The sequence below is a fragment of the Camelus bactrianus genome, chromosome 5, assembly GCF_048773025.1.
Source record: "Camelus bactrianus isolate YW-2024 breed Bactrian camel chromosome 5, ASM4877302v1, whole genome shotgun sequence".
NCBI classification, from domain to species: Eukaryota; Metazoa; Chordata; class Mammalia; order Artiodactyla; family Camelidae; genus Camelus; species Camelus bactrianus.
This window is the reverse complement of record NC_133543.1, coordinates 51,630,403-51,643,811: the sequence shown is the minus strand read 5'-3', so window position 1 is coordinate 51,643,811 and position 13,409 is coordinate 51,630,403. Positions and strand designations below refer to the sequence as shown.

General features: G+C 38.7%; 1 protein-coding gene across 3 annotated transcripts in view; it reads right to left on the bottom strand.

Moving 5' to 3' along the window:
* Nucleotides 1–745: 745 nt before the first annotated feature.
* Nucleotides 746–13,409, bottom strand: part of KLHL23 (kelch like family member 23) — a 32,541-nt gene continuing 19,877 nt past the window's right edge. For all 3 annotated transcript variants that reach the window (XM_074363843.1, XM_074363841.1, XM_074363842.1), the window contains exons 3-4: nucleotides 11,415–11,567; nucleotides 746–2,837 (exon numbers count right to left, since the gene is read on the bottom strand). In XM_074363843.1, coding sequence (XP_074219944.1) covers nucleotides 2,527–2,837; nucleotides 11,415–11,567 — 464 coding nt within the window. In that variant the 3' untranslated portion in view covers nucleotides 746–2,526. The remainder of the gene's footprint in view (nucleotides 2,838–11,414; nucleotides 11,568–13,409) is intronic.

Genomic DNA, 13,409 nt, shown 5'->3' with positions numbered 1-13,409 from the left:
ATTAAGTCATACTCAAAATCATCTGCATAATTTTAATTATTTTGTAAAACAGTGTTTGCCCTCTCAAAACAATGCCTTGCATTTAATTATAGCAAAATATTTTTCTTTCATAGAACAGTGGAACTTGGGATAATTCTGACAGAAATGTTTACCTTCCTTAATCCTTTCTTGCATGTGTACACTAATAGCAAAAAAAGAATTTTACGGAAAATAGGAGCTGAAAATTAAATGTCTCAGATCACAAACTGTTTTTAGGATCCTTCAAGCATCCTTGGAATGATTTTCTATCAAAATAATTGATACCGTCCGTCAAAAAAAAGGACTCAGGATATACAAAATGACATGGTAGACCCTGAGAATACCAAGAAGTGATCCATGATCTCGAAATTAGCCAAGAGACATACTATGTCTATATAAATGATAAATTCTTTAAATGTGACAATGGGAGTTTTACTGTGGCTGAAACTGTCAGGAAAGAAATACCAGAGGCTGGATTTGAGCCAGGACTTTATAGGACTTAGATAAGCCAAAAGGAGGGAAAGGTGATCACAACTGTTCTCATCTAGTCGTAAAACAGATTTCTAAAGCACTACTGGACAACATATCATTGGTTCAGCATTAAATGCAAGTGTTCTTGAGAGCAATAAAATAGTCCATAATTCAATTATAAATGGAAATAGTCTATAATTCAGTTGTTTCACTAATGCAGATTGTCCTTCAACTCAATTGGTCCAAACTCCAGCAGTTTTACCACATATGCAGTGATTTATTATTTTTATTGAAAATACAAAGTAATACTAAAGGAAAACATTTAAATAAATTAAAAATCATTCCACATCCCCCCATACTAACACAATGAATTTCAGTTCTGCATAGTACCTTCCACATGCATAGTTTACAAAGTCACAATCATAGTGTGCACACCATTTTGAATTGTGCTTGTTTTACTGACCGTAACACAGACATGTCCATGTTTCTACACAGTCCTCCAAATAATCATTTTAACAGCAGTATAATACTTCACTGTTTTTATTAGTCCACTTTCTTCTTTGACATGTACATTATTTCCAGTTTTCTGCTATTACAAATAATGCAGACATAACCTCATGCATTTACCTTTTGTTTGTTTTGTTTTTATATTATTCTTTAAGTTACAAATTGAGGAGTAAAATTTATGGGGCAAAGATATGGTCATTTTTACGGCTTTTTCTATGCAGTACCATATTGTATTCCCAAAGGGTTCAATTTTTTAAAAACCTCTTCTGAAATGAATGCATTAAACAGGTTCTTTATAAAATTAAAAAAAAAAACAGAAGCTTTAGTTAAGTTTTAAACTTAAAATATTTAAAGTTAAGATAATTATTGTCTCTTTTAAAAAATGAAGAGTGTGGGTAGAGCATCTAACAGATTACTAAAAATTCAGATGAGTTAACCAATGCTTCCTAACTTTTCTCAAGTTACGGCACACGTGGAAAGTGATACGGCAGGCACGCTGGAGAAAATGGACAAAGATGTTTCTGACCCAGAATCTCCAGCTACCCAGGCCACCTCTGGCTACCCCAAGGGTTGCAGGGTCCTTATCTAGACACATCTCTGACCCAAAGTGCCAGTGTGCACGGGTAGGGGAGCTCTAATTGAGGAGAGGTTAAGTGATTCAATCCAAGTCACAAAATCTAGTTAGTGGCAGAGCTGAGAAATGAATTCAAATTTCTTCTCATCAACATATTTTCTACTATATCACAACTGTTCTACATGCTTTCTGGCTCTAATATTCAATTTCATATGCAGACATGTATCTATACTTATGAATAAAGAGGATTTTCTAACATGCTTAAACTAAAGACATCTAAACTACCAATTTACATCAAAGCTGAAAATTAAAAATAGCTCTTAGGTACAGCAAATGTTCAACAATTTTCTCTGCAATTCTTCAGATGTGCCATTCTTTTAGTTTGTAAACTCTGAATAGTAATAATCTTTTGCACAGTATTTTGTATATCTCTGGCAGTCAGTAAATAAAGAATAATAACAATAAATTATACACAGTACAAAGGAAAAAAAACTAGACTTAAGTCCACATTCTAAATAATTCTAAAGGTGGAAAAAAAATTTAGGTGTTGATTTTGTAGAGGTAGAGAAGATTCCCTCCTTATATTTCAAATTCCTTGCTAAACAGAACCTTAGTGTACACTGTCTGTTACACTATAGGGCCATAAGAGGCATTTCATTCCACAGAATGATTCTGATCTATACCCAGTGTTGATGCTACCAGGAGAAAAAATTGACTACAAAGGCATTTCACCTTTTACCAAATCACCACTGATAAGGAGTGATTATGTGTCAACACCACTGATTCAACTCTAAATATACATAAGATTTTTCTTGACCATTAATCACTGGGTAGGGGTGTAGTTGGGGTTAGGAATAAGAATTTACCTACTATGTGTCAGTCCACATAACAAGGGACTCCATTCTTGCTTACTACACCCTGAAACAGTGATTACTTGGTCATTTCTGTGGATTTAATCAGACATTATACACACAAACGCACCCGTGGGACCGCATGGCACTTGGAAGATTACCCACTATTTCCCATTTGTTAAGATCTGGATCATATTTCTCAATGCTCTGAAGATATGTTCCCTTTGAGTAGGAGTAGCCCCCAGTGACATAAATACATCCATTCATGATGACGGCACCACACTCCATCCTCCTCTCCATCATAGGAGCAATCTCTCTCCATTCGTTTTGTTCAGGGTCATAGCATTCTGTGATGGTAGTTTGTCCACCAACTAGATAGAGCTTATTTTCAAATGGAACTGAACACAATCCATATTCTATTAAAAAGAAAAAAGCACATTTTTATTAGGATAAAAAACAAAAGAGATACCTTAAGGTGACGATGTAACAATGCTTTACAATTTAGCAAACAAAAATAGAGTAGTTGTGACATTTTGATTCCAGCACACACTACCGCAGCACTGAACCTTGGAATCCACTCCCACCAGATTCAGATTACCTGTTCCTGCCACTGTCTTTCAGGTTACCCTTTGCAGGATGCTAGAGAGGAACTCAGACCACTACCCTTCTGGGAATTTCCCAGCACAGACACCCTTCACTCTACACCAAGTGTAACAGGTGGGAGCAGCAGAGTCCCTCCGACATGAAGCCATCCTAAGTAACTGGTGTAGGTTCCTTTGGGTCTCAACCGCTATCCCTGTAACCAGGATCTGCTGCCACAGGTGCTGTGCAGATTACCTTGCTTGCCTCTTTCACACTGCTGGTCAAGTTAAGGACACAAGAAGTAAGAGAAACAAACCGGTTTAGTGGGGAAACCGTAGTCTGTGATCTTAAGAAGCTGTGACAGGTGCCCAAAGGCAGAGGGCAGCCGTGTGAGGTCTGCGTTCTGGGGCTGGAGTCCTCCCCTTGAGGGTGAGCCTTCAGGCTGTTTTATTTTTGTCTATTTTATCTGCCCCTCCATATCCAAACCTGTTGGCTCTTCAAGGCACCAGGATCTTTGGCAACTTCACTTCCTCTCCCTCCTCCTAGGGCTGTGACTAGGGTGAGGCACGAAGAGGCTCTTGCTTTCTGAGTGACTCCTCCAACTTTGTGCTTCAAGCGTCTCACTTGCCTCATCCTAGCCCCTCATTCTAACTCACTCCTAGCCTGTGAGCTCCTTCTCTGGGAATATCAGCCGTAAGATTACATTTCATACATCTAGCCACAGACCTGAACAAAGAATAGGATTTGTCCGTGGCGCAATATTACAGTAAATAAATGAAGATTTAGCTTGCCATTGCTGAGTTGTTCCTTCTGTCTGGAAGTCTCTCCTTTTCCCAGGTCTTGGCACAGCTGTCTCCTTCTTGTTATTCAGGTCTCATCTTACTGTCACCTCCTCAGACAGGCCTTTCCGGATCATCCACCCTGAAGGACCCGGCTAGGCATCTCTACCACATCACCCTATTTTAATTCTCTCCACAGCTCTTCTTGCAATCTGATGTGTTCTGTGTTTACTGTCTCTCTAACCCCTTCTAACAGTGCAGGAATTGGGTCCCCACTGGAGGATGGCAAGTATCTAGCACCTTGTAAGGACTCAATAAATGCTTGCTGCATCAATGAGTGAACTGTACCTTGTCCCCTCTGTGCCCAATTATGCGCTCCTATTACTTTGTGGAAGAAAAGTTTTTAAGTCCTTTAGAATGAAAGAATGTACAATCAGAAATGTGATTTCCCCTTTATTTAAGTATGACAAATTCTTATCAGCAAAGTTCTTGCTATTTAGGTTTCAAAGCCTAAGGAAACGTCTGAGAAGATGGGTATTTCTGCTTTGAGTCTACATACTGTCACTTTCAAGTTTCTGACATCCCAGAAAATAAGAATTCTCCTACCTCTGAAAAACTTCCAGTTATATACATGCAGAATTTTTATAGGATTTAGCTGTTTTGAGTACCTATGATACATTGTTTATACATATATATATATATAAATTATATGAATCATTCCATCAAATGGTTATGAAAATTAATGATTCAAGTATTTTATAAGTTGGTATTTGTGATTCAACAATGAACTTATTAGGCTTTTCTTAAATAACTGAAAGGTTACAAAAGTCCTCAATTTGTGACTCTTACATTAAAAGAGGTATCTCAATCTTTCTATAGCAGTAAAATGTTTAAAATAAAGTGATTCCTGGGCTCTCTCTTCGGTTCCATTGAGCTATGTGTCTATTTTTTTGTGCCAGTACCATGCTGTTTTGATTACTATAGCTTTGTAGTATAGTCCAAAGTCAGGGTTCATGATTCCTCAAGCTCTGTTCTTTCTCAAGATTGTATTGGCTATTTGGGGGCCTTTTGTGTTTCCATACAAAAGTTTAAATTATTTGTTCTAGTTCTGTGAAAAATGCCCTTGGTATTTTGATAGGAATTCCACTGAATCTGCAGATGGCCTTCGTCTTTTTAACAATATTAATTCTTCCAATCCATAAACACAGTATATCTTTCCATCTGTTGGTGTTATCTTCAATTTCTTTCATCAGTGGCTTATAGTTTTCCATGTACAGGTCTTTTACCTCCTTAGGTAGGTTTATTCCTGGGTATTTTACTCTTTTTGATGCAGCAGTAAATGGAACTGTTTCCTTAATTTCTCTTTCTGATATTTTGTGGTTAGTGTATAGAAATGCAACAGATTTCTGTATATTAATGTTGTATCCTTATGGTTAATTTGTCTATGACAAAGGAGGCAAGAATATACAATGGAGAAAAGACAGTGTCTTCAGTAGGTGGTGCTTGGAAAACCAGACAGCTACACGTAAAAGAATGAAATTAGAACATTTTCTCACATAATATACAAAAATAAACTGAAAATGGATTAAAAACCTAAATGTAAGATCAGAAACCATAAAACTCCTAGAAGAAAACAGGCAGAATACCCTTTGACATAAATTGTAGCAATATTTTTTGGATCTGCCTCCTAGAGCAAAGGAAATAAAAGCAAAAATAAATAAATGGGACCTAATTAAACTTAAAAGGTTTTACACAGCAAAGGAAACCATCAACAAAACAGAAAGACAACCTACTGAGTGGGAGAAAGTATGTATTAATAATATGACCGATAAGGGCTTAATATCCAAAATATATAAACAGCTCATACAACTCAGTATCAAAAAAAAAAAATAAACAACCTGATTAAAAATGGGCAGAAGACTTGAATAGACATTTTCCCAAAGAGGACAGATGGCCAACAGGCACATGAAAAGATGCTCAACATGGTTAATCATCAAAGAACTGCACATTAAAAAACCGCAATGAACTATCACCTCACACCTGTCAGAATGGCTATCATCAAAAAGACCATAAACAACAAATGTTGGTGAGGATATGGGGAAAAGGGAACCCTCATACAATGTTAGTAGGAATATAAATTGGTGCAGCCACTGTGGAAAACAGTATGGTGGTTTCTCAAAAAACTAAAAATAGAACTACCATATGACACAGCAATTCCACTCCTGGGTATATATCCAAAAACAAACAAACAAACAAAAACACTATTCAAAAAGATACATGCATGCCAATGTTCATAGCAGCATTATTTACAATTGCCAAGGTATGGAAGAAACCTAAATGTCCATCAACGGATGAATGGATAAAGAAGATGTAATATATATACAATGGAATGCTACCCAGGCATAAAAAAGAATGAAATTTTGCCATCTGCAGCAACATGGATGGACATGGAGGGTAGTACGGTAACTGAAGTAAGTCAGACAGAGAAAGACAAATAATGTATGATGTTACTTATATGTGGAATCTAAAAAATAAACTAGTGAATATAGCAAAAAAGGAAATAGACTCACAGATCTAGAGAAAAAACTAGTGGTTACCAGTGGGGAGAGGGAAGAGGGAAGGGGCAAATAGGGTTAGGGGACTTAGAGGTACAAACTATTATGTATAAAATAAATAGGCTACAAGGATATACTGTACAACACAGGGAATAGAGTCAGTATTTTATAATAACTATAAAGAGAGTAAACTCTAAAAATTGTAAATCACTATGTTGTACACCTATAGCCTATATAATATTGTACATTAACTATATCTCAATTTTAAAAAGTATAAAAATAAAGTGATTCCTGGTTTTCCCCTTGTTATCCAAATACAACACATCACAGTATAGCTGATGGAAACTTCCTCAGCTGTAACTGCCTTTTTTCTTGTTGGTCACCCTATGAAGCTAGTGAGGCTAAGGGACTGTGTCTTGTTTCTTGAGCTCCTAGCACTGCAAATAGCATGTAAGAAGCACTCGGCAAGTATCTGTTAGACAAATGAATGAATGAACAATTTCAAACCAAGCATGAGAATGGCACCATCTGTCCTGGCTCAATAAGTTTACACACAAGTATTCACTATAAATAGATGGCAGCCTCTATTCAGTGTTACATGAGTGGCAGGAACAAAACCACAGAGGGATTCAGAGACAACCACGATATTTTCAGGTATTCAACATCCATTGAAGTGCTTTGAGATTTTTACCTAAGATTTTTTCTCACTGAAAAGACCTGTACAGCTTATCTAATCTAACTTCCTTATTTCGCTGGAAAATAAGACCCAAGAGCTTAAGCCCAAGATTAGGTAAGTAAATAAATGGCAGAACCAGGAGAGAATGCTCTCCTCATGGGACACAGCTCTCCATGGTTTTTCTCCTTTTTCACTTACTACTTCCCAGTTCTTCACTCTCTCTTCTTCCTCAGCTCATCCTTTAACTACTGCTGTTTTCCAAGATTCTGCCTACAGCTGTACTGTTGGTCCCACCCTCCCAAGGCATCTCATATAACCCCCACACAGCCATCATCTCTAAGCAAACAACTCCCTGATCTCCATATTTAGCCACATTCTTCCTCCTGAGCTGCAGAAGCACACTTCACTTTGCTTGCTGGACAGCGCTTCTGGGCTATCTAGTTAGCCCTTCACACTTAACTACAAATCTGAGCTCAGCATATCTCATCTTCTCCTTTCTTATTGGTTGCTTATTCAGTGCTCCCAGTCAACCAGCCAGAGACCCAGGAATGACTGTCAACTCTGTCCTCGCCCTCATCTCCTATGTCCAATCAGACAAGGGAGTGATCACTACCATCCAAGCAATGTTGAACCTGAAACAGTCATCACATCCGCCCATTTTCTATTCCTACCACTTCAGGCTTTCAGCATTTCTCACCTGGTTTATTACAACAGTTTTAGCAGACCTCCCTGCTGTCTGTCTTTCTCCCAGCTCTCTCAAGGGAGCTCTTTTCTTAAAACTAGAACTGATCACACATCATCCTCTTACTCTGAAAACTTTGGGAGTTCATTTTTAAAATTCCCCAGACTGCCATTCAAAGTTATGAAATGCTTTTCAACTGAACTCTCCCATCCAGTCTCTCATTCTACCCTCTTACATCTCATTTACATATTTGTACTCCCAGGAACTGGAATAAACCTAGAATTCTCCCTTCTGCCTTCCTTCATTGGCTAGCTTTCTGCAAGAACACCCTTCCTCACCCTTCCTTAATTCTAGCCATTCTTTAATGCCTAACTTATAACAACCTACTTCTGGAAGCCTTCTAAGACTGCCAGATTTCTCTAATTAGGCTGAAGCTCTCTCTGCCCTCAATATCAACAGCACTTATTTGTAAGATTGTCTTGTATTCCTGTTATATAGGTGTATTTACTACTAAATTCTGAATCCCTGTGGCAGTAAAATTAATCATCAGTGGGTCTTACATAATAACTAGAATGGTATCTTTCCCAAGGTAAGGTCTCAAGAAATGTTATCTTGAATTTAGTGGAATTACAGTCCCCTGCTTTTCAACTATACAAAGCTACCCTGGTCAGGAGGGAGGGTGTAGCTCAGGGGTAGAGCACGTGCTTAGCATGCATGAGGTCCTGGGTACCATCCCCAGTACCTCCACTGAAAAAAAAAAAGCTACCACCCCTAAAAGTATTAAGAAAAAAATAACATTTATATTACCTTTTAAAAATAATAGTAATCCTTTCTTTGCGGTCTAAGGTACTTATCTATAAGGCAGACTCAAGCCTGACGTTTTTACATTCCTCAGGAGGTGCTCTTAAAATGCCTACAAAGCATATCTGCCTATAATTCAGAGGATGTAGATCCAAATGCCTTCAAGGACCAAAGAGATAACAGACTATCTGAATGAAACAGGTTAGGGGTAAGAAAAACAACAGCAAGCCCCCCTCAATCTGTAATGTGATGAGAGATGAGAATGAAAGAGACTGGTGAAACGGAGCATACAAGCCTCATCTAAAGGGAACAGCCCCAACTTGGCCCCAGTGATTGCTTCCAAGAAGGAAGATGGTCCATGGTTGCCAGATCTTGCAATCTTTCTAAAGGCCAAAAATCATGATTTTTTTATTTGAAATCTCCTGAATTTTAAATATTGGTGACAAGCCAGTTAAAAAATATTTTGAACACTATGAGAGCCAAACAGAAGATACCATGCAGGGTGCTCATTTAATACCTTTGTTTCCCACATTATGTCAGGAAAATGTCCAATGTAAATCAAAATGCTACAAATGGAATTCTATGTTACCATGATTTATATTGTAATTTAGTAATTACGTAATTTCTGATTGATTTTTCAATTTGCCATCGCTTTTCATACTTTGGCTTAAGTTGCACTGCATTTTAAACTCTCTTTCAAGTAGTTAACAAGCTGTATCAAATTTAGGTATGCTATGAGACATTTATTTTTAAAGGAACCCCTTTATGAAATATGTTTAAATCTGTAATATAAATAATTGCCCTCTAATTTGTTAATCTGACTTTTCATATGTTAGCTTTTCTTTGTAAAGATAAGGCAGAGTGGTATAGAACTCACAAGGTTAACATGAGGATCAAATGAAGTAACAGTGCAGGAGTTAAGAGCATGGGCTCCCAGCCAGACTGCCTGGATTTGAACCTCACAGCAAGCACTGGCTTGCTGACTTGGCGCAACTGACTTACTCTCTCTGTGTCTCAGTGACCTATAAAATAAGATGGTAGTAGTACCTAGCTCATAGGATTGCTGTGAGGTTTAAATAGATTAAGACATGTGAAAGTATCGGAATAGTTAGTGCCTGGCACATACTTACTGAATAAATGTTAGCTACTACAAGCATTCCTGTGGATTCAGTTCTAGACCACCACAATAAAGTAAATATCACAATAAAGTGTCACACAAATTTCTCGGTTTTCCAGTGCATATAAAATTTATGTTTACACTATACTGTATTAAGTGTGCAATAGCATTATGTCTAAAAAACCCAATGTACCTACCTTAATTTAAAAATATTTTATTGCTAAAAAATAACAATTCAATTATAATAGAATATCAAAGATCATTGATCATAGATCACCATAACAAATATAATAATGATGAAAACATGTGAAATACTGCGAGAATTACCAAAATATGACAGAGACACAAAATGAGCAAATGCTGTTGGAAAAATAGCACCAACAGACTTAACACAGGGTTGCCACAAACCTTTAATTTGTAAAAGATGCAATATTTGCAAAGCACAATAAAATGGGGTATGCTTATACTCGGTGTGACTGTTACTATTATTTTCCATTGTAACTTAATTGGTCATAACAAAAAGTTGTGGGGAGTCTGGGATAATACCTCTAAACTACTAGGAGACAGAAGGCTACCTGATACCTTCAGAGCCAGGACAGCATGTGGCTGAAGTCTCTTCTTATGCAAATTCCACGGTATATGGAGACACAGCCCCAGGTTCAGGTGCGCTCCCCCTGAACTGTGAGATGACATATATGATGCATGATGGAACTAGCTGCACTGGTCAAAAGTAGGAGAGCCTACACCCTTAAAGAGAGGCAAACTGCTTACTGGTTATAGCACAGGTTAACGCAACCAAACTGCCTACCTTTGAATCCTGATCCACCACTCCCAAACTGTGAGACTCTGGCAAAGTTACTTACCCTTTCTAAGCCTCCATTTTCAAATATGTAAAACACGGATAAACGATACTTACGCGCAGGGTTGTAGTTAGATTTAAGGTAATATTACATGCAAAGTGCTTAATCAGTTCCAGACCCGTGGAGAGTGCTCAGGAAGGTTAGTTATTACTATTACTCTCAGATGGTTCAAGCTTGTGAATTTCAATTATGCTCTCCAGAAACTCACATAGAAGCCTGATGCTATATGGGAAATGATTCAAAGTAGTATGGCGGGCGATACACTGACCTGGATCTTTCCTAATGAACAAATCTTAACCATACGGCATACCTGTAACAGACTTATGCTTCCCCCTGAGCTCTCCACAAAGAGACAAGTCAAAGAACAAAGGACACCACAGAAGGCAGGTCATTCCTTGTGGGCAGACAACATGATCCCTTGATGACTGAAATTAAGGCCAACATCCAGCCCTGCACATCACAGGAGTAAGTGCTTAATAGTTATTGAAACCCAGAAAGAACATGTTCCTGAAAGAAATCATCTCCTGCTGAACTGAATCAACATGTATACTTCCCAACTATTTGATAGACTGTTTTTTTAACTGTTGATAAAAATTGTTTTATATAATGCATGTAGTAAATGAAAGAAAGCACAAAACAAAGAAATAAGAAACACGCACAAAAAGAATCTAAGTAAAAAAGATTTAAGAAGAAACTAACACTTTTAACCACACAGGCTCAAAATACGTGTCACGTAAAGACATCAAGGAAAGCATCTGTAGACATTACTTAATTGGAATAAGCTAATTGTGACTACTGTTAGGTGGACATTTTAATATTTTGAGCCTACATGTGTAGTCTACTATAAATTGAGCACTTTCTACTTCCAGCCCATTTTTAGCCATCTCTTATGCAGATATGCCGCATCACAACATGTACTATTTGAGACAGTATCTTGTTACCTGGATGTGGACTGGAGGTGATGAGGCTCCATTCGTTGATATCTGAATTGTAGCTCTGGACCTTGTCATAGGTGCAGCTTCCTCTGTATCCGCAGTGGCCACCAATGACGTAGATAACTTCATGTAAGACACAGGCAGTAGCATTTCCCACGCCTGTGTGTTAATTAAAATCACATCTTCAGATTGGTCTTTCATTCTGTTGTGTAATGAGTATCGGGCTAAATTTATTATTGCTTCTGTTATTATTGATAACAGCTGCAAGGCATTGTGCCAGGTGCTATGAAGGATAGAAGAATAGAATAAAAAGGCTCCCTGCACTTTTTTTAAAAGAGGGTGAGACATTTACACAAATAATGAGAACACAGGGTACAGACCTCCTGTGAACACAGAGCCAGGAGACATTGCTTTGACTAGGGGAATCACGGCAGAAGGTGGGAGAATTTGACCTGGGCAAAGGCAGCCCTTTGGCAGGTAGAGGAGAGGGGAGCCTCCTATGCAGAGGGAAAGGCAAGCACTAAGGCTTACTGGGCACTGCCAAGTAGCCCAGTTTGACGCCGGTGCACAGGCAGGGCAGGTGGCACACCTGAGGCTGTTGTGTGGGAACGAAAGCTGACGTGGCAAATTGAAGCCACGTGGCAAAGGATCCTGATGCCCAACTAAGAAATGTGGACTTAATTCAGCAGGACGTTTAAGGATTTTCGTGAGAGGAAGGGAGGGACTACAGAAGTAGAAGGCCAAGAGTAGGAAAGAGCTAGGTCCTGTCCCAGGTGGAAGTACCGAGGGCCTGATTTACAAGGGCCCTCGGGTCCAGAGGGAAGGGCACGGGGGGCACGGAGGCAAGAGACACAGGAGAAACAGGCCTTGATGACCGACTGCATCAAAGACAAAGAAGACTTATTCTGGGGTCCTGAGCTTGGAAAACTGTAAAACACTGATACCATAGAAAAATAGGAAGGAAATGGGTTTAGCAGGGAAAGAAGCAGCGAGGAAGAAAGATGAGGAGGCTTATTTTAGTTGAAAATGCCAGTTCAATCTTTCAACTATCTTTTTACTTAGCACCATTACCTGCCAGGTGCAGTTTAATTTCCCAGGGCATCTCTACTCCAAAACAAAAAGTAGGCTCATTAGCAGGGCAGTTATGATGGGTGGAGGGGGAGTTAGGAGTTCCCAGCCAAGTATTTATTTCTTCTCTGTACATCCCTAAACTAAAAAAGGAAATGAATTTGAAGTTTGACTCTACCCAATTTAGGTGCTCATTACCAGGGAAAGTTGCTAGTTCACTTCATAACTACAAAATAAAACAAATTGGAGAACACAGTGTTATTGTTTCTACAGAAAAATGGGAAACAAAGTTCAGCATGAGACCACCCATCAGAACCAGCACTAGCCCAAAATGCACACAACTGACAAAAGTGTTACCCTTTCCTGGGATGATCAGATACAATCAGGAATCAAAACATCAAGTTAAAAGAATAAAACTCTGGAGTTTCAGACACAGCTGGGAGATGGGGAAGGACTTCAGCAAACGAGGGCCTTCCCTTCCATTCAAGGCTAAGACAAGAACACATGTGGATTTCAGTCCTCAAAGAAACATACTCTAAACTATAAAACCACTGAAACTGTGATCTTATCATTAAGAAACAGAGGCAGAAATACATCCAGGTTTACAATAGCTACTGAAATATTTGAACTTTCCTTGTTTCCTTTGTAGGAAAGGAGTCAGGACATTCAGAGCCACCCTGGGGAAGGGACCGGGAATTAATTAGTAGGGGACTGAGCTAAGGGAGAGTCAAAAACCACAGGAGAAATAGCACCGGGCGCTAAGCCACTTTCTCCCACCCTACCGACTACTGCTGAAGCTTCGGGCATGCAGGAGAGAGGTCATAATAGAATATGAAAGACACTTGTGCCCTACCAAAGCTGACATGTTCTTCTTTAAGGACGTTCATGACCATAATGCCTAACACTTACTGAGTGCTTACTCTGTGCCAGGCA